Genomic DNA, 20,653 nt, shown 5'->3' on the forward strand with positions numbered 1-20,653 from the left:
GCATTCCATGTTGTTGATATAGAAGCCAATCCTTACCTTGGGTGACCTTGCTCTAATCCTTTTCCAATCATGCCCTGTGTAATTACACCAGCTACCTGAGGCTTGGGAAATCAATACTGCATTTAGTGTCTGGGTGAGCCACAGATTTATGGCAGTGTCTTGGTGTTTCCTGTTTTCCATTTGTCTCTGGTTACTCTCTACATGTGAGTTTCCTTTTTGTGACTCCTGGATGCTGAGCCAGTTTTCACTGCACACCTATTGCTACTGGAACACTTCTGGGTCCTGCTCTCTGAGTGGTGTTGGTGAGGTCACCCTTCATTAGTTTTAATGTGGAACTAAGATCATCATTTCCATGCACATCACTTCTCATTTAACTGTGATGAGCTCCCCTGGCTCTTTTAGCATCCTGACGACTTTTGCAGCCGTTCTCCAGCAACACTTAGTGCTCATTGTTGGCATCTCACTTCTCAGCCTGGTTTGTCTATCTCTTGCTAGCATTTTAAATGGAATAAATTCCAGCACAGGCCCTCTGCAAAGTTCCCACCAGTGGGATTCCCTCCACAGCAAGAACTGACCATTTATTCTTAGGCTGTTTCTTATACTTTATTTGATCTTTGTTTGTGATGTTGCCTTTTAATCTGCAGCAATTTAATTTCCTTAAAAACCTTTAGGAATTTTTGTAGGCTGTTTGGACCAGGATCCCCCTTTTCCAAATCCTTCATGATTCCCTCAGAGAACTCCAAGATATTTGGAAGGCAAAAACATCATGACTTTTACAGACAGCATCCCCTGTGTTCCCAGAGCAAATTTCACTCAGCTAGATATCCATTAATCCAATACTTTATTATAATTCTCATTTCTCTAAGGCTACCAAGTCTGTAGTTCTCTGTCCACTGTAAAAGCCTTTCTGGAATAAGTGTCCTATGTGTTACAGATTATGTAATAGTATTAATTGAAAGAAAAATGAGTTATAATAGTTCTGCTTGTAATACAAATTTCATCTTCTACCTGAATGAGTCAAGTGTAATAAAACAGCTCTGAAGTTTTAATAATTTCCAGTCTGACTTTGAGAAATGTATATAATGTCAATATTTTGACTTCTACTTTAAGACTAAAGCCAAGCCTTGTTTCATAAATGTCTTTAAAAAGCAAAAAGTTTGTGATAGAAGATGTAATATTCACTATAGCAGGATAGTGTTCTTTCATTTTTAAAGCTGAGCAAGCCTTTCAAAAAAGCCTCTTATTTTAGATTTGCATTTTGTGCACCATTCACTTAAAATCTGAAATAGTTGAAAGGTTAATATACTACATTTTTTGTATGTATGTATTAATGAAGCAATAAAGTTAGAGATATATCTAAATTCTTGTATATAGTGTACATAAATGATATTGAGTACTTAAGGAATGAATACATGTATATGTTCCTTTTTCAGAAACCCAGAGGTGTTTGAGGGTGATAAACATTAATAATTTTTTTTTTTAAAAAGCAGACATTTTGTAGTGCTGTGAATTTGTGAGGTGACCATAAAATAGTTTGCTATGAATACTGGATCTGCTCAGAATGCAGATAAGAAAAAGGGGAAGGAGAGAGGAGCAGATTTCTCAAGTTAGTTGGCTGAAGAGCCACAAATTAGTAACAATAGAATAAATTTTGTACCCACAAATTCTTACAACCAGCTGTCCTTAAAGTCTATATATATTCCTAAAGTTTATATTCATAGCTTTACAATAAGTCTTTCTCTTAAAAAGAAGTAATTAAGTATTTTCATTTTCTTAATATTTCAGTTGAAACATCAGAAACCATAAATATGAATATGGGCCTAAAAAAAACCCCTGAAATTCTAAGAGAAAAAATGAAAACTGCCTAGCTTCTCAAATTCTAATAGAAATCTGATTACAGTGTGCATTGAGTGTAGGACAACTACATAAAATTATCAAAGTTGGTAGTACAATGTATGGATCTATCACTTGCAAAAATTTCGTTTTGAAAATAGGGATTTTTTTTCCTCACAGCTAGCAAAGCTCTATCAGGGAAAAAGTGCTGAAAAATAAAGTGATAAAAAAAGGCAATAAAATGCTCTATAGTGTTATCTTTCCCTGTAGTTATCTGGATCTGTTTCTAGGCATAAGATATAACAAAAATTTGCATAGCTCAAAGTTTTCTTCAGATTACTTAAAGCAATGTTGATTGTAATTTGAAGCAGAATGCAGCTAATTGGTATTAGCTGTGCAGAGGGATAGATTAATAGTGAAATTAATAGTTAAAAAAACCTGCAATGCTTTTCTTTGTAACTGTCCTACTTGATGAATAATTCTAAATGCAAAGATTACATTATATTTCTATGTGTCTTCTAAAATAACGCAGGCTGGAAGCATAGGGAAAATCTGAATGCTAATGGTTCAGTTGTGTTAATGTACATGCTTTTCCCTAGATCCCAGCAGCTTGGTGAAAGATTATTTATTGCCTGTGTTAGTAATAAGCTGAAATCTCCTTTGAAAGACTGTGATAGTTAAAGGACATCCAAAGGAGTGAGTATTGGAATACAGCTTGGCAGATACTTGGAACATAATATGGGGAAGGTTTGAAGCTCCATATTTGTGATGTCCTCATCCAGTTGGAAATTGAAAGAAGAAATATCTGTATTTCTGGGAGACGTGGAGGAACCTTGTGGAAGTATTTTGTAATCTCTTGTCCTTCTCTCTAGTGCATCTCTTTGCTACTGCTGTCAGCAGTAGGATGTAGAGCTGGATGGATTTTTGGCCTTAATCACTTGTTCCTATGGAATTATGACACTGATTTATATTTTAGTCATTTTGCAATTGGATCACTTTAGAACAGAATTTCAAGTCAAATTTCTTTCACTTTGGCTGCTCACCCAAAGGTGAGCCTATCATCAACCCAGGTTATGTGTCAGACTTTTATCTAATGCACAGGTGAGTGCTCTTTGTTCCTAGTATTGTTTTTTACTACACCAATAATAGGGCATTTACCTACTTTAAACTCCTATCTCCGCTTTATAGATTCACCTTGAATATCCCAAACTGCCCACTTGTCCTAGGATGGATCTGAATAACCCAGACTAATGAGAAGTTTCTATATATACTTATTAACAGTGATTGCTTCAGTGATAGTAAGGATGAAAATAGCTGTCCTCTGCTTCATGATCTTCTTCAGTTCCTTGATTGAGCGTTTCATGATTGTCTTCTGCTTCCTGGAATTCCTCTGGTGTCAGAAACCGCCGGAACACCGGTGTTCTGAGCTGGCTTGGCCTGCTGACAGTGACATTCTGCTCTCCATAATAAATGGTTCTGATGAGGGGGAAGCAGAAGAAGGCGTAGGTGCTGATGGGGCTTGTGAGCTTGTTCTGGTCCACCCGTATGTAGGTTAACTGCTTGATGTTCAGTGGGTCCAGAGTGGGGCACATCACAGTAACGTTGATGTCTGTAAGAGAGTGAAAAATATGAATTCAAATGCAGAAAGTGGTCATGTTTTAGACCTATTGCAAAAGTGAAACTTATGTTTTGAAATTTAAAATGGAAAATGTTTTTGTGGGGCACAGTAATATAACCCTTCTCTATGGTTTAAATCAGTTTTGTAACTGACAATGGTACCAGTCTGGGGGCTTGCAAAATATAAGGTTGTGAGGTAAGGGATTTGTAATTACTGCTTTATGAGAATGAAATATTTTCATAATTCCTTTTTTCTGTATGTTTTTATCAGTTGCTGAAGCAGAAGCAATTTTCAAAAAAAAAATTAGCTGTTACATGAAAAACTGGTATTAACTTTTACAAAGAACTGTGAATTAGAGGAAAGCTTCAAAAATTAAATCCTCTCTAATTTCAAATTGGTCTCAAATGACTGAGGATGTGTTTATATTGCATCCCAAAGAATATAGGATGATATTCTCCCCATACTCCTCCCATGACCAATGCCAAAATCCACTAAGTTTATTGCTTTTTACCAAGTTTAACCATCAACCTACTTTCAATTTCATTGTCTTCAATGTACAAATGCTGCAAACTTCTTGGAATATAGAACACTTGTTTCAATTTGTTATGTCCAAGATTAAGTTCTAGAAGGTTGGGTAGATTAAAGGTGTTGGGTGGAATATCCTGCAGGTTGTTGTGGGACATTCTTAGAGCAATGATGTGGGGAAGTCTGTGGAAATAGTTTTCTGGAATATGAGAAATGGAGTTATTTTCAAGAGAAAGATGCCGAAGTGATGGTGGCAGGTCAGGGGGCATTGTCTGTAATTTGTTGTTGCATAAGTTGAGCTGCATTAAATTTTTCATGTTTGAGAAGGGTTTTTCTTTGAATACTGAGTCATCAAGTAAGTTATTGCAAAGGTCAAGCGTGGTCATGTTGAGCAATCCTTCCAATGCATTTGCAGGTAACCGGGAAATGTTATTGAAACCAAGGAGGAGTCTCTCTAGAGAGCTGGGCAGAGGGAATGGAAATTCTTCTAATTCATTATGTTGTAAATGAAGTTGCACTAGGTGTGAAAGTTTGGCAAAAACACCATGGTCAATCATATGAAATTTGATATTGTTGTAGCTGAGGTTAATTTCCCTTATGAAGGTAACATTAGTGAATGGTCCTGCAGGCACAGCTTCAATGTTGTTGTTTTGCAGGTAAAGTTGTTGGACATGACTGGGGATGTTTGGTATTGTTTTGAGTTTCCTGTGGTCACAGTACATTGATAAGGGAAATGCTGGTGGACAGAAGCATTCCTTGGCACACTCAACTGGGAAAGGAAAACGAGCTTCAACTTGAGCATCTGGGTTAAAATAATATGGAACTTGATGATCTGGCTCCCCACCATATTCATCCTCAAAATCATAGTCTTCATACTGACAAAAGACCAAAGCAACCCAGAGCAGGTGGAGGATCAGTAGGTGGCTCAGAATCCCCATATTTAAATTGATATGTTGTGACCTGTTGATGAGAAGAAACATGAAATTTTAGATAGCTATAAAGCAAATAGCACAGAAGTTTTAAGTAGCTGCAGCATCTAATGAAGTAAGTAGAATAATGTCCTTTTTTGGCAACACTGTCTGTGACATTACTAGGAAACCCAAGTTCTGATCTGTACCTTCCACATAAAAAATTTCATGTCCTTGAAGGAAACAGAGGTTTTCTGGTCTGACTTCAGGCAAGTCTGAAGTCAGGTGTCCACCTGTGCTGTGCTTGGTACTGAAGGGTACCATAACAGGATTGTTTCTATAAAAAGAACATTGAAGCAGATTACTTGGAAATATTGTATGTTACGTAAAGTAGAAAGCTGTGGCTTTGCAAATTGTATGTTCTGTGGAATTTTGTGTTGTTTTTCTATTTTCCACAAAACATGACTGACTTAGTACTGTGTGTGATTTTTCTGTTCCATCATTTATTTAAAGCCAGTGCAATTCAACCATTGTGCACTGCACATGCTATAAATCTTTAGTGGTATAAAACTTTAGTGTTAAGTTTTCTTTGTAGTCTTCTTCTGCTTCTGTAATCATATGTTCTTTATAGATGTGAACTAATTTACTTCCCAAAATGCCCTTCTGAGGTGAAATCCTGATGTTGTGAAAGGCAAATAATTTTGCAGGTCAAATTTCTGATGCTCAAAGCCAATCTAACCTTTTAGAGTGCTTTGTGCAGTCAAAGGAGCCATGTTATTGGCAGAATGAGAGCTGTGAATCATGTCAAGCTGCTCAATTTAAGCAGCAGTGAGTCAAAATGTTACATTGCAAGTCAAACCACAGAAGTCATGGAAAAATTTAAGCGACTTTGTTCAGTATACCCTGAAGCAGAGAAAAGCAGTTATTCTCCTTTTTGTTTTTCATATATGTTTTGTACCCAAGGGACTCTTTGTCAATATTTGTTTACTGAACACTCCCAGTAACAAAGGAGAGGAGACAAGTAGTCATTTCTGGTGGTTACCTAATGGGTGATGTATTCTATCAACTGAATAGCACAGAGAGAAGCCTAAGAAGAGCAGTAGTAACAAACAATTGGAATTTGCTGCATCCATGCAATTGTGCTGTGTGCCAGTGGCTGGGTGCCACCATGGGGCATTGCCTAACCTGCACATGTAACTTTGCATTTGAGTGCAGTCCAGTTTCATAACTGACGAAAACCTCAAACCAGGTTTGACTGGAGTCAGGAACTGCTCTCCAGGTAGGTCCTTTGCAAAGTCAGGGACTCCATATCCCTGCAGCAGTGTGGGATGTCCCAGCTAATTAAGCAATTAGCAGAGACACAGAGCAGCCTTGCACCACAGTGCTGCATAAATGCACTGCCTTGGGGTGAGAAGGAGTTCTGTGCTTCAGGAGGAATTTGCTGGGTTTCGCATTTCAGGCAGTGTATATCAAAACAAGTTCTAATCAGTCCAATTGGTGTCTATCTAAAATCTGTTTCTAACTCCCACAGCTGCCTTCTGGTTTTGTGGAACAGATCCCAGTCTGTCCCCCTTGCCTATTTCATCTTCTTTTCTTCCTTTTGAGTCCTCCCTCTTCAGTTGCAGTCTAGAACTTGAGCTTCACCTTCTGGTTCTATTCTCTCATGTCACAAAACTTCCAATTAATAATTTTTATTCTTGGTGCCACAGTTGTCCTTGGAAACCAGGAGGGAAAACTCAGGTAAGTCTTCTCACTCTGAGGAATAAGGCCATTGTGGGATTGATCTACTTGCCATGTGGACAATGTGAAAAGAGCTCCCATTGTGTCAGATGAAATGACAAATAAGAAGTAATATGTACCAAGGTCTCCCACAGGTTAAATGGAGAGGGTGGAGCTGGTTTAGGGAGACATTTTGATACTTTGGCTGTACCTGAGTATCTTACTGGCAGAACAGTAACTGTCCTGCCAGGCTTGCAGGTGGTGTCTCAGAGCATGAGACACTGACACCTCTTCATGAAATATTTCTAAGAATTTACCTAGCTTTAAAACACTCAGGTGAAACTTGATAACAGGAAATGCAGGTCAGATGCACACAATATGATAAAACACAATTACAAAGTTGAAAAACAATAGAAAATCTTAGAAACTTGATTCTTTACCATCTGTAATCAAGTCAGAGCTCAGTAATTGTATTTTCAAGCAGAAAGCTAAATATTATAAAGCATGCATGAATCACTCTTCACTGAAAAATAACACAAACAGTTCATTTTATTCCTGCTTACCAAGAAAACTTACTCTTTGGATGTCTGAGAAGTTCAAGTTGTAGAGGGCAGCAAGTTCTAGTGCTGGTGAAATCATCTAAGACATAGCCTACCCCAGCTGGAAGAACAAAAGGTCTGTCTAAGCCATATTTTGTGGGAAGGAGCCTTGTGGGAAGGCAACACAAAATAACAGCCTTGTGGCCCCTCTTCTGATTTGCCAGTAAAATTAAAAAAACTGCTTTGTGCCACATCATCACTTGCTGTAGATGCTGTGTCATAAGGCTGTGAAGCAATTTCTCCTTTTGTTCAAATCCCTTCAATATAATTGGCAGGATTCTTTTAGTTACTAACTTCCATTAAAAAAAAAAAAGAGAATAAGGCTTCAAAAATGATTACAGAGGTTATTAGTTCATTGTGCGGGTTCAGCTGCAGTGATTCAGTTCTGTGAAGGGTTTGTCCTCTGAGGATGAAGTTAAGAAACAGTAAAAAAATTAACCTTACCAAAATCAAGGGGAAGCATGTGCTGTAAATAAGCTCTTAGAAATCTTCCTTATTTTGCCCTCACAATGTCTATATCCTGTCTGCTTCCTGCAAAGGATTTGTTCTATACAGTGCTGGTGGTGTGGTGGTGTTCAAGTTGGACATTCACAGTAACTTTCCAACATCTTTTTTGCTAAGTTGCATAGAGAGAGCATAAATCTTGTGCAAAGGGTAATTAGGACATGAAACATAAACCATTTTACTCAAGACAAATATTTATCTTAGGTTTTAGGAGGAATTAAAGAAAGAAGGTACAGTTATCTGCCTTTGCTGCTGTATGATACTTAAATACCTGCAATATATGAAAAAAATGGAGGAAATGGAATTTTTTTTTGTGTGTGAAATGGTTTAAGTGTATGATTTATCCAAAGCATTTAATTATGCTTTTGGCTTAGTAAAAGAATTACTTTATTTCAAAGTCTGTTCACAAGGAAGAATCTGGTTCTTAAAAATTCTTCTTAAAAAGTGCCTTAGGAGTATCATAACTTTTTAAAAAAATGCAGTGGTAAGTTTACATTTTTGTCTTTGAGCTTCATGGAGCTGATGATTTGCTCAGCCTTTTCAAGTTTCTTCTCTAACATTGAGGACAAGAATACATATAAGAAGATAATTCATATGTAATTCTAACATGCAGAAAAGCACCAGATGTCATGACCAAAATGATATTGTAGGAGTTGGCAAAACTGGAAATAAGCTAAAGCAGTCATGGTAGGGAATGCAAAATGCAAGGGAGAGGTTGAAAGAGAGAAATTAAAACTCCATAGTCCTTGAGTAATGGTGCCACAAATGGTTGAATAGCTCCATTGTACCAGTAATTTTTTTATTTTAATAATTAATAGAATACATACACAGTGAGAGATGAAAAAAGCCCCACCAAGTTTTTTATGACCAGTTAGTAAAATGTAACAGGCTTCTACAAAGTTTGGGGTTTTTCAAGCACAAGACAAAGAACAGGGCACATATTTTTGGAAGCTTTGTTCTAGTAACAGTTATAAGCAAAACATACATAAAACTATTTGATCCAAAGATAAAAATTAGAGTTCTAATTTCATACCTGATATTTTTGTATTGTTTTCTACTACTGATTGTGTCCCAAAGTCTCTTAAGCTCTTAGGAGATCTAAAATCTGTGGTGAATTTAAAAATCCATGGTGGCAGGACAGAAGAGTCTGTCCTTTGAAAAATTGTGGTAAAGCTCTTGATTTGAAGCACATTGAGCTTCAGAGGCTGATGCAGCTCTAGCCATGGAATATATTAAGATTCTGTTCCTGTTTTGTGGCAAGAGCTGTTTTGGAGACAAACAAGTCTATACTTTGTGATCTTGGTCAAATGGTGTGGTTTGATCTTCATTTTCATTTGTGGTGTGGCAGGAATTTCCTTACAAGGCAGATAATGAGGGCATTAAATTTAGCATCCTTCATGTAAGACTTCTTGTTTCAATGGCTGTAAAAATTTATTGAATTTTCAGCATGTTTTGTTTTTTAGTTTTAAGAATTTGAAGGAATTCTTTTTAATGTTGATTTGTAATTTTTTTTCATCATTTTATTTATGCAGTTGTGATGCAAAGTGGGATGTATGGCAAGCTAGAAGTCTGAGTCGGCTTCAAGCTGATTTATTTTCTTTAGCTAAACTTGGATGGATCCTTTTCATCAATTAAAATCTTTACAATTTCACCATCTCCATTAACTGCATTCAACTTATTAACTTGTCAGCTTTTCCAGTTTTATTTCTGAGCTGAAGCTACAAGAAAGGCTATTCTATTATTTTATTAATTTAAGGGGTTTTAGGTAGTTGAATATGGTCTACTGAACACATTTAAAATTTCCAAATTCTAGTCAAAATGTTCTTGGGATAAAGTAGAAAAGATCACCAGTGGTCTTGAGATGCATGGCCCTGATAATAAGAAGGTATAAATCACTTTCAATTATTGGGCCTTTTTCTTATATTGACTGTCTGACTGTAAAAAATTCTTAGGTTTCTTTGTGTTTGGTGGGTTTTCCTTGGTAAGTTCTTTTTTCCTTTCCCTCCAAAATTTATAATGGTCCTTATAAAGTACAAAAGAAAAAAAAAAGTGCATTTTGTTTATAGAGGGTTTAGGGAACTCAAATGAAGCCAAGCTAGGGAAGTTAGACCTGAGGACTGTGTTGGAAACATGATCTTAATAGAATTGCAAAAGTCTGGCCCTGCTATCAGATGTCTGAAAAGGCCTCAAGCTCAAAATTTAACAATCCTCAGTTGACAACTTGGAAGGGATTCTGTGGTTTAGATAAGAATTGGTGATGTTTGTTCCTGTGAGTGAGGGCACAGTAAAGAAGGGAGTGCACAGTCAGATATAAGAAGGAACTGGGAAGGCTGTAATTTGGTTCCTTGTAAAGCCTGTGGGTAAGAAACAGCTGGAGCCAATGTCACTGAGGCTGGGCTGCACTTCAGAGTCCCACTGTAGACACAGAAGCTCTTGGCATCCCAATTGTCAGGCCTTGACTGGCAGCCCAGCACTGCTGGCAGCAGCCACCTGCAGCCTCTGGCAATCCCAGAGGTGTTTCTTACCTGTGCTTGCCTTTGGCAGAGCTGACTGAACTCTGGGGCTGTAGTGGCTGCTGGATTTGTTTACCCTGTGCCAGAACTCCTCTGAAAAGTCACTGACTGCAGTGTAGAGCTCAGCAAATGGAGATGCTGAAGGTGCTGTTCTTGCAGAGCCTCCAGCCCAGCCCGAGCCCTCCCAGGTTTGGTGCTGTTCTGCTCTTGATGGAATGGAAATTCCAGGAGAGTGTCCCTGTGGGAACGTGTGTTTTTAAAGGTTATGGAAAAGGGGCCATCAAATCATATCAACAGAGCTGAGACAAGGCCTAATCTGTTTAAAAAAGCAAAGGAGGACAGAGCTGTGCCCTGTGTGGTGCTTTCTGTTGCCTCTGACCCGAACCTTGTTGTGTGGTCCCTACTTATTTCCCATTTAGTAGGTGGTATTATGAGATCCAAACTCTGGCAATCCACATCTTGTGCAGCCTGTTTTCAATGCTTTGCTTTGTTTTGCTAAGAGCTCCTGGGAAGAACATGTTGAGCAACTTAAAACAGTCGAGCTTATTGACCTTGTAGCATGGGAATTAATTATAATCTCATAGGAAATTATTGAGTAACTTCTACTAACGAACAGTGATACACTGAATTTTAGGGCTGAATTCACTAGAAGCAATACATTAGGAAGCTCTGATCTCATTAGAGATTGGTTACACCTGTGCATGAACATGTGCAAGGAACAATTGGTACTGCAGAAGCAAAGTGTCAAATTTCCTGGCCTGTTCAAATTTATGATATGTGAGGCTTTTTGTATGACAATATCAATTTATGGTAGTGGATGGATGACTTTGAAGGACTGACAGAAGAGGAGTAATGTAGCATTTTTCTGAATATATTGCTGTGTTAGAAATGTTAGAAGGATTTAATAGTGCATTGGGAGAGTTTATGGTTTTTGGAAATAGATGGATTTTACTTTCTACAGAAGAGGCATCTAAATAGGGTTGTAGTGTACTCATCATGTTTCTACTGACACAGTAACAAGCAGTCATAAACAATTTACACTGGAATAATAAAACATGTTGAAAATTGATGTAAGCAATATTATCTGTAGCAAATAGTGTCTGCTTACTCTAAAATACCCTGAACTTTATGAAATTATAAATCTCTGCTGAGGAGAGTCACTGTTGTCAGCTGACACTTGTTTTTAGAAATTGAGTAGCTTGTTTAATAAATATGCTTTCTGTTATCCTCTGTATTTTTATACAGCCTGCTTTGGTTGTTCCAAGATGACTTTGGGCTGTGTTTTCCTCCCATGTGGAGTTCTGGGAATAGTTGGCTGGTTTTGCAACCACTGTTTACTGGTGCAGGTATATTCATTTTCTTGAGGCAGTATTAGCAGTTGGACCTCAAACTTTAACAGAGTCTTTAGTTTGCCTGATTTGTGTCTTATATAAAATGATATCAATGATCACAGTATATGACAGGTGTCTTGCACTCACTAATAAACATTGTAAATAAAAGAACAGCATGTTCTGCAAGGGAAGAAAGTGAGGAAGGTAATGGAGCTGAGTGTCTATTCCAAAGCAGGCACTTTTTATTTATTTTGAGCAGAACTGGTGACTTAGTGCCCTAAACTGGTAGATGTCTACAAGAGATCATGTGAATTCTACCATAATAATTTATATTAATACCTTATTCATTAACTTGTTTCATTCATTTATGGCTAAGGACTTCCTGCAATTTTGGTTAAAGAGTTAGAAAATATGCTTGCAACTTCAGATTGTTCTCAGGTTTGTATCCAATCTGAAAATCATGTTTATAAGGTTTTTTTAGGCACTTCCAGGCAAGGATAAAGGGTAGTTGTCTAAGTTATTTGCCAAAGCATTCCTGAATGATCATGAGTAGGAAAATGTTTTGCATTAGCAGAAATTTTCCCCTTGTACGTGATGGAAAGTGCTTCCTATTTACTCTTTGGAGTGTGTTGAAGAGAGATGGTCTTTGATTTTTCAATGACTACGGGATGTGATTCTTTTCTTAAATACCTATTGCTCCAGAAATATTCAAACAAATACAACTGTCCAGCCTGGTGGTGCAGAGGATTCTGCCAGGCAGCTGCTCAGCTCTGTCCTATAGTCTGGAAACTGAACATCTGCCTTAAAATGGTTCTTAATTTTTATTATCCCTTCTTTCTTAAAGAGAATAAATCCTCTCCTTTTAGCACAAAACTTATGGTGCTGGCACCACATTGCCTTTATGGCCTGCAGTGCAGTTCTTATGCAGCCAGAATCTGTGACTTGGAAGCTTTCACTGAAACACCAGGTGTTATTACACATCATTCTGTACCCTGGCATATTGTCTTATAAGGAAAGATAAAATCTCTCTCTACCCTTGATTTCCTTTGGTTACTCTCCATTTTGATCTCCATTTTGTTTGGGCTTTCTTTAATATTAATGGTCCTTTGGAAGCAATGCTTGTGCTTCACACATGAAGTAAATATGTCTTTTGATGTATGGGAGTTAATCAAATCAAAAGGGTTTCTCTGTGGTTGGAATAATTTGTGAGTCACAGCTCCTCCTTGGCAGAGCTCTTGGGGGGTCTTATTTTGATCCAGTCACTCTGGCTGGAAGTTGTTTCTTCTATTACCTGTTGTGGGATCCTTATTGTGAAGGCCTGAGCAAGGCTCACACTTAAACCAGCACTCAGAGAATCACAGAATGATGAAAGCTCATCCAGTTCCAGCCCCTGCCATGGGCAGGGTCCATCCACTGTCCCAGGCTGCTTCAAGCCTTGTCCAACCTGGCCTTGGCTACTGCCAGGGATGGGGCAGCCACAGCTGCTCTTTCCATTTCATTAAGGAGGAAAAGTTGATCTGGACATTACAGACTTTCCATAGTAATTTGGCAAGTGTGTCCTTGTTCTGTCTTGCTTCCAGCACCTTCTCTTGCCTTGTCCTATTGCTTTTTGAAGAGTGGAGTAAATGCCTAAAGCTGTTTGTAGCCAAAATATAAGCGTCCATAATGTTTTCGTTCTGAAAAAATCAATTATTAAAAAATATTAACTGGGTCTTAGTAAGGGAATGGCATGAACTCAGTGCTTTGAGTGATTAAACTTTACCAGAACTGAGCTGATAGTAGTAGCTCCCTTTAAAAATGTCACTTTTAATGCAAGTCAGCTGTCCAGATCTCCCTTCACATCTTTGCCAAACACTTGGCTTCATGCTGAAACTTCTAAATGAGTCTGTGTGTTGTGAAAGCAGCCCCAGAATGGGGACTGGGGTAGTTGTTTTGAACTGCTGCTGACTGAGCTAGATACTGGGTTTAGCCATGGTGAGGTGTTTGAGGGGAGAGGTGCCTTTTAGAAAGACACAGCAGTGCCTTTACAAAGCAGCTGCACAGCTGACAGATGTGTTTTCCATGCTCACATTTTCTCCTCTTCTCAGGTTCCTGTGCATTCTGATTTTGGGAGGGAACTATTCAAGTGGGAAGCATACATTACCCTTTCTGTCCCAAGCACAAGGCACTAGAAGCAGTATGAATCCATAAAACACAGGGTTGCTAAGGCAAAGCATTCCTGAAACAGGAGTAATGAAATATTGCCTTACACATGTGTGCTCCAATGGAACGCTCTCAAGGAAAACAGCACCAAGAGTTGTAGTTAGTTTATGGTAAGAAACATTTTATATTTTTAAAATCCTCACTTTGTTTGTGACTTGAGCATAAATAATGATAAGGGGCTTTTATAAAGGGTGACTACTTTTTTTCTTCCATCTATTAGAGGGAAGCAATAAGAAGGATATTGAAGATTGGGTTTAGATCAGGCTTAGTTTCTACTTTTCTGAAATAAAAGATTGTGGGTTTATAAATGCTAATTGTTAACTGTGGTCCTGACAGGGGAAACAAGGGATTCTCTTGGCATCCTGGTTAAGAAAGTGGTTTTGGGGTCTGGTGTGATAATGGTGGGGTGAGGTTTGAAGTGTTTTCTTCCGTATGGCATCACAGCAGATTTTATCTTCATATCAGACATTTCAAATTTACAGGCCACTGTACAGGAGCATAGTTTGTCAGAGAAATCATGATCTGCCCAGGTTAGGTAGGTAAATAGCTCCTAAAGTACCCTGATTCTGTCATCTCAAAATTCATCCTATTACATGATGCTCCTGCTGGTTCCTATTAAAGGACAGCATTATGCAGCCAGGGACTATGGGGGTAAAATATTCTACTTTTCTACTGACATTTAGTTTTGCTGTTTCTCTGAAAGTTATCTGGCTTTCTTTTTCTTTGTTAGTAATTTTTTTAATGGAGTTAAGTCAAAAGGCTTTTTCCTTGTAAAATCTAGTATCTGAGGAATAAAAGACACCAGTAATATTAATTTACAGGAGGGTGGCATCTAAACAGAAACTGAATGTATTAGCTTAAACTATAAGTGAAAAATATGCATTCCAAAAAACAAGTAAGCTTTCCTGAAGTTATTAATTTCTATAATTAATTTAATCACTGAATTTTTTCTTAAGCAAGTAATAATTAAGCTGCATCACAGTATTGCTGCTGGAGAAATGAGTATAGACAATTGCTTTTATTATTCTTGCAGAATACTAGATGAATCTGTCACTTCCTGAATCTGGACATCATCTTATGAGATTAATACAAAAGTGGTTTCTTCATGCTGGAAATCAGGCCCTTTTTACCAACTTGTGACTCCTTCATTCAGTTTGTTCCTTTTTTTGCCCTGGAGAATAGAAAGAGGATAAGATAGAACTGACAGAAGGATAAAAATGGTGACTGGATGTTCTTGGTGGCCTAAATAAGATATAAATTTTGGTAAAATACTATCTTTAAGAATGGTAGGCCAGGTTTTTGGGGTTTTTTTTCCACAAATGAGTTAAAGTGTTCAGTGAAGAGTGTTTCTGGAAGAAAAATATTTTCATTGGTCTTTATGTTTAAACAGCTTTTGGAAATAAGACCAGCTGAAGAATTAAGAGGCAAGTCCATGCTTGTGTCTGTGACTTGCTCCCTCTCTGTCCCTCTGGAAATTTTCCATCCTCTGGCAGCCTGACAGCTCAAGATTTTTTCCATTCTTAGCAGAGACTGTAACACTGCAATAGTTCTTGCAAATATAATTGTGAGGAGAAACTGTTGATTTCAGTCTTTCTGCCTGATTCTGATAGAAACCTTTGTGCAGGTGATGGGATGAACCAGGTGTGTGAATCACTTCTCCAGGGGCTCTTTGTTTATCTGGTTACTCTGGTGCATCCAGGCTTGTTCAATTCCCTGCTGCTGCACAGGGACTATGGGGCAAGGCTTGGCTGCCTGTGGAAATGTGTGAGATTCTCATCAAAACTGAGTCCCCAGGGCTGCTGTGCCAGAAATCTCATCATTGTCACATTTCCCTGGACAGGGATTTGGGACAGGAAAATGTTCATGCATAGGAGCACCTGGCTGTATGTGGTTCCCAGTGCATCCACAGCAGCACAGTGGTTAAATGCAGAGCCTGACTGTTCACTTGGGTAGCAATGCTCATATTTTATGTGAAAAACTGCAGCAAGGCTGTCTGCAGCAAGGCAGCATGTTCCATCGAGCCAATCTTTTACTGGCTCACGTGGGCTTTGAGAAACATCCCAACGCACTCCAGAATATTGATTAGTTTTGGAAATCTCTTCAATATCATGCAAGTCTGGTTTTGTTTATTTCATACAGAACCTTGTCTTCCATCTCACATGATTCACTGAGTATGGAGGGTAAATCTTGCATTTATCTTAGCAGATAATTTAGACCGTGGTATGTGATACGTGGCATTTGGAATTCAAGTCAGATTTTCATTTACTCCAGAACTTTTCCATATGTTTCCTATTAGCAGCTTTGTTCTCAAATCTCTAGTTTCCCCAGAAAGGAGGGAAAAAATCCCAACACAAGCCCAAGAAGCAATGTTAAATTCTAAACATAGAGAATGAGGAAAAAAAAAAGAGCCTTCAGAACACAATTTCATTATTTTTAGTTTAGTACTGCTTTTATTATCATGCTGCTGTTAAATTCTGATCAAAATGAAAAGAAAATATTAATGTTTATTTTGTCTGTTGTGGCGTACCATAGTTTTTCTGGATAAATAGTGCAATATTTTAACTGGCAATGGAATGAATATGGAGTGAGTATCTTCAAGAGAAAACAGCAGTTTCTTTTTAGGAGATGGGTAAATAATTTTTGGGATTCCATTAAATTATTCTAAAGTTGCTTAACAGTGAAGTCATATCTGATTTTCTATGCTAAACCTGGTTTAGGTACCTGAGATATTTTGCCGCTTTAGCAAACAGATATGAAGGGTTAAAAATTGCACTTCTTAGTTTATATTTTTCAACTGCTCTGGTCTGAGTCATTTCACTCACTTTTTGGGAAATGCAGGTGCAGGAATTCCTAATGGGATACTCATGAAACATTCTGGAAATTTCCATTATGTTTAAAATAGCCAAACTTTCCCTTATTGATTTTTTTTTAAAGAAAAGAACCTTTTATCTTTGTCACTTATTTCACTCAGTATCTTTTAATCCTTATTACCAATTATAACCAATTTTGACACAGGATAGCAAGAAATATTTATGTGCTGGTTATTAATTTGTGGAAAATAGCAGCTGGGCAGAGGAAAGTGCTCCAGAGAGATCCTTCAGCTGGGAAGGGACAGTTCCAAATCCTGCTTGGGAGCAGATGGAAGGCAGGAGAGGACAGAGCTGTGAGTGACCCCTTGGCACAGGGCTGCCTCTGGCAGCACAGAGGTGCTGTGGTGTGAGGCAGGGACCTGAGCCTTGCAGCACTCAAATCCACAGGAATCCAGACAAATGATAACTTAGTGACAGCAACACTGGGAATGAAGAGTTGTCTTTATCCCTTTAGAGCAGCCCAGGATACCGGGAGCGTGAAAAACGCCAATCACTTGTTTTTAAAAGTTTAATAGTAATAAAATGGTTATAAAAATAATAATACAATTACAGTAATAATAATTTGGACAAATTGAATTAGGACAATATGAGACAGTAGAGACAAAGAGTTACAGACACCTGGGTACCTTTTCTGGGCATCACAAGCCCGAAAAAGGACCCACATTAACAGAGGATTAACCCTTAAAAACAACAGCCTGTTGCATATTCATACACTTCATACATGCTGCATAAATTCCATTCAAACACAGGATTCTATATGGTTTGTGTCAACTTCTTCCTTTTAGTCCTAACAGCACCCTCAAGGCAGGAAGAAGTTCGTTTCTTCTGATAATGGAGCAATAAATTCTTTTTCTCTGAAAGATTTGGGTGTCCTGGGGCTGCTATCTGGTGTGAGTGCCTCATTCCTTTCTTGAAAAGATCCCACTAACATAGTTCTTATTTTAACTACAAAAGTTACCTTTTAACTACAAGACTACATTTATCATATTATTAAAATGTTAATACAGCCCTACTAATCAATACATCAAAATACATATGGTAGATATCTGCATAGAGCCATGTAATATGCACTTTTCACAGGGAGCCATCCTTCCACAAGGACACATTGCTGGCTCATGTTCAGTTTGTCCACCAGGACCCACAGATCCTTTCCTGCAAATCTGCTCTCCAGGTCAGCCATCAGCCACCAGCACATGGGGTTGTCCCTCACCAGGGACAAGGTTTTGGGCTTCCCTAGGCTGAAGTGCACGAGCTCCTGCTGGCCAGCAGGCTAAGCCCAGAGAGTCAGGTATCAGTGACCTTGTGAGGTGATCTGCCCTGTCAGCAGGTGGATAATGGGGCTGGGAGCAGAGCTGGAGCCAGCACTGAGCCCTGGGGGTGCTGGCACTGCCTGGCCTCAGGCTGGAATTCACCGGTGCCTCTCTGTGCTCGTGTCAGCCACCTCGCTGCCTGCTCATCCAGCCCAAACCTCACTGGGCTTTTAGGAATTTGCAGCTCTTTGTTCTTAACATCAGGCAGTGAGATCCAAAAGCTGTGCTCCTTCTCTGTCCATCTGTCCTCTTCTCCTTCCTGACACTTCTATAGCCAGCTTGTCTAATGCACTGAATTCCTGCAGGTTTCATCCCAGGCAGAGTAGGAAGATTAATACTATTAATACTGGGAAAAGGAGGTAAAATAAACACTTCTTCACCTTCTTTAACTCAGTCTAGCAGCAGGAGAAAGCACCTAGATCCTATGAAAGAAAATGTGTTTTATTGAAGGTGTGTTTTGATTTACATTGTGTGTATTTGCCACAGCTGATGGTGAAAGTTGAAATAATGATTTAGTAGCATCTTGTATTCTTTAAACTTCTTGTATCTTATTAAGTTTCCTTCTCTTTGTCTGCTAATGCTGAATATTCTTTGTATTGCTGTGTTTGAAGTGCTGCATTAAGTAGGTTGATATTGGGGAAAGAGGAGATATTGGGGATAAGACTTGGAAAAATGAGACTATGTAATCATCCCACGGTAATTTAATGGTGTGGAGTGGGGTTTAGCAGCTCTCAAATAGTACTTTAGTACTCAAACAGGCCCTTCTGCTTAATCAGTGTTTGTGACGTTTCCTGGGCTCTTTCAGTGCTCTGACAGTCTTTGTCATTTATTCTTAGAATGACGTTTCCTTCTATTGTAGCAGCAGGCTGCCACCCCCTGGTGAAATTTGTTCACTGTTGTGTAGCGACCTGGCAGATTTTCAGAACAGAGAAGCCCTTTAAAGTTTGAAAATATTAGATGGAATAAATATTAATTATTTTATCAGACAAATGTAGATACTTGTACAAGAAATAAGAAATGAGAAGGATTTATATCAAGTTTCTCTTTCTTCCTCTTTCCTTTTCCTGTTAACATTTGTAGAGAATGTAAAGGTGGAGTTGATTTCTTGACAGATTTTCTTCCCATCTGCCAATACTGAAATGCCTTGTTCTGTGGGAAGATCACTGAACACCAGTGTGGGATCATCAGTTAATTACTATTCTGTTAATTACATTTTTGTCCATGCTCAGAAACCATTGCTGAAACTGCATTAGGTACATTTTATATCACAATTTTTGTGTGCCACTGACACATCCACCTGTCTGTGTTAAAGCATGCCAAAGATGCAAGGTGTGGAAATTATTAATTATTATTGCCACAAATGCCAGCTGAAGAATAATATCTGAAAATAGTGGAGTGTTGTTGAGCATCCTATGAAATTGAGGTGATCTAGGAAATGACTGCTTTTCTCTAAAAATAAAATCTACAGGAAATGGTTAAAATGAACAATTTGATAATTCCTGCTGTAATGCAAAATTGTCAGTATAGTTTAAGTCACAGATGAAGTTTTCTTAAACTTCTAAGCTGGCTGAGTTGCCTGGAGGATGGTGCAAGCCTAAGCTGTTGATAAAATTGTTTGGAGATTATTTATTAAGAGTGAGGGTAGAGGCAGTTTCTTCAAAGTTGTGCTGCGGTTTCTTCTGTGAATGTTCTATGCATCCATGGGTGCTGACTGGAGAAAGAGTTTCTCAGTCTGGATGCACAGCCAGAGGAAAGAGTGAGAAGGCAAGAGAGTTTTTAAGGCTCTGGAAGGATAAGATCAAGACTATATGGACTTACGACTTGACTGTATTTTTACAAAGCTTTCCCATTACAGTGGGACTTCAATAGCAAACTTAAAAATTTGGTGAAACTCTTACACAAATACCTGTAAAGAATTCATGGGCCTAGAGAGCATGAGGATGCAGCTCCTGTTGTCCATTGCATTAACCCTGATTAGATGAGGAATTGTTTGCATTCTCTGTGTTTCCTTTTAAACCTTACCAGTGAATTCATGTAGAAAAATGTACTACACAACATTGTGAGTTTGTTCTTTCAGTTAAGCTTCAGAATTGGAATCTGCTGGCTTTTCTGCTGGTGTTGACTTTGCTGGAATGATGTAACTAGTGCAGCAGGATATAAACCAGTGATTCATAAAAATGTAATGATTTTTTCTGTTATCTGTTGTATTTGCTAACATTGCATGGGGTTATGAGTTGTTTATGGTACTCTAAGGCAGGGGAGTCTGTCCTTAAGGGAATGTTGGTATTTGCTAGGAAATGCACTCCTTAGAAACATCTCCAGAAGCCAGGAATAGAAAGATGCTTGGTCATCAGCAGATTTCAGGTTTTGTGTTCTGTTTAGTCTTTTGTTTTTATTCTGCTTTGAAGTGTGTTACAGAATTTCTATTTACAAATATTGTTCTTCAGTAAAAGCCTCCCCTGGTCTGCTCTGCCTCCTCTCTTCACATAGTTTGTGTCTCATGAGCAGAGTGATGCTAACAAAATATTAACTACCAGGAGACCAAGCAGATGAAAAGAATTCAGATATTAGATTTGATGCTGATTGTGTAGTGTCCTTAGGAGGGTGGTAGGAAGGCTGAGAGATTGGGAATTAATCGAGTTCTTTGTAGTATTTTCTTCTACAAGTCTGTGCCATTTCCCAAAGTCTTGGATTTTGAACTTTGTGCAAAGCAGCAGTGAT

At 38.3% G+C, this 20,653-nt stretch overlaps 2 protein-coding genes across 2 annotated transcripts in view; one reads left to right on the forward strand and one right to left on the reverse strand.

Moving 5' to 3' along the window:
* CENPP (centromere protein P) overlaps window positions 1–20,653 on the forward strand; it is a 115,971-nt gene that overhangs the window by 32,432 nt on the left and 62,886 nt on the right. The window lies entirely within an intron of this gene.
* Window positions 3,005–7,399, reverse strand: OMD (osteomodulin). The gene is made up of 3 exons (XM_054640240.2): window positions 7,167–7,399; window positions 3,984–4,936; window positions 3,005–3,442 (listed from the first exon to the last, which is right to left on the reverse strand). The coding sequence occupies exons 1-3, from the start codon at window positions 7,397–7,399 to the stop codon at window positions 3,123–3,125; spliced, it is 1,506 nt and encodes a 501-aa protein (XP_054496215.2). The 3' UTR covers window positions 3,005–3,122.

Source organism: Agelaius phoeniceus, chromosome 11, assembly GCF_051311805.1.
Source record: "Agelaius phoeniceus isolate bAgePho1 chromosome 11, bAgePho1.hap1, whole genome shotgun sequence".
Classification (NCBI taxonomy): domain Eukaryota; kingdom Metazoa; phylum Chordata; class Aves; order Passeriformes; family Icteridae; genus Agelaius; species Agelaius phoeniceus.

Bases quoted from the DNA above. Each gene is read 5' to 3' on its own strand.
- OMD (XM_054640240.2), bottom strand. From the start codon at position 7,399: ATGATGTGGCACAAAGCAGTTTTTTTAATTTTACTGGCAAATCAGAAG. The intron at 4,937-7,166 runs GTAAGCAGGAAT...TCTCATCAACAG, and splicing joins CCAAAGAGTAAGTTTTCTTG to GTCACAACATATCAATTTAA. The intron at 3,443-3,983 runs GTAGGTTGATGG...ACTCTCTTACAG, and splicing joins TGAAGACAATGAAATTGAAA to ACATCAACGTTACTGTGATG.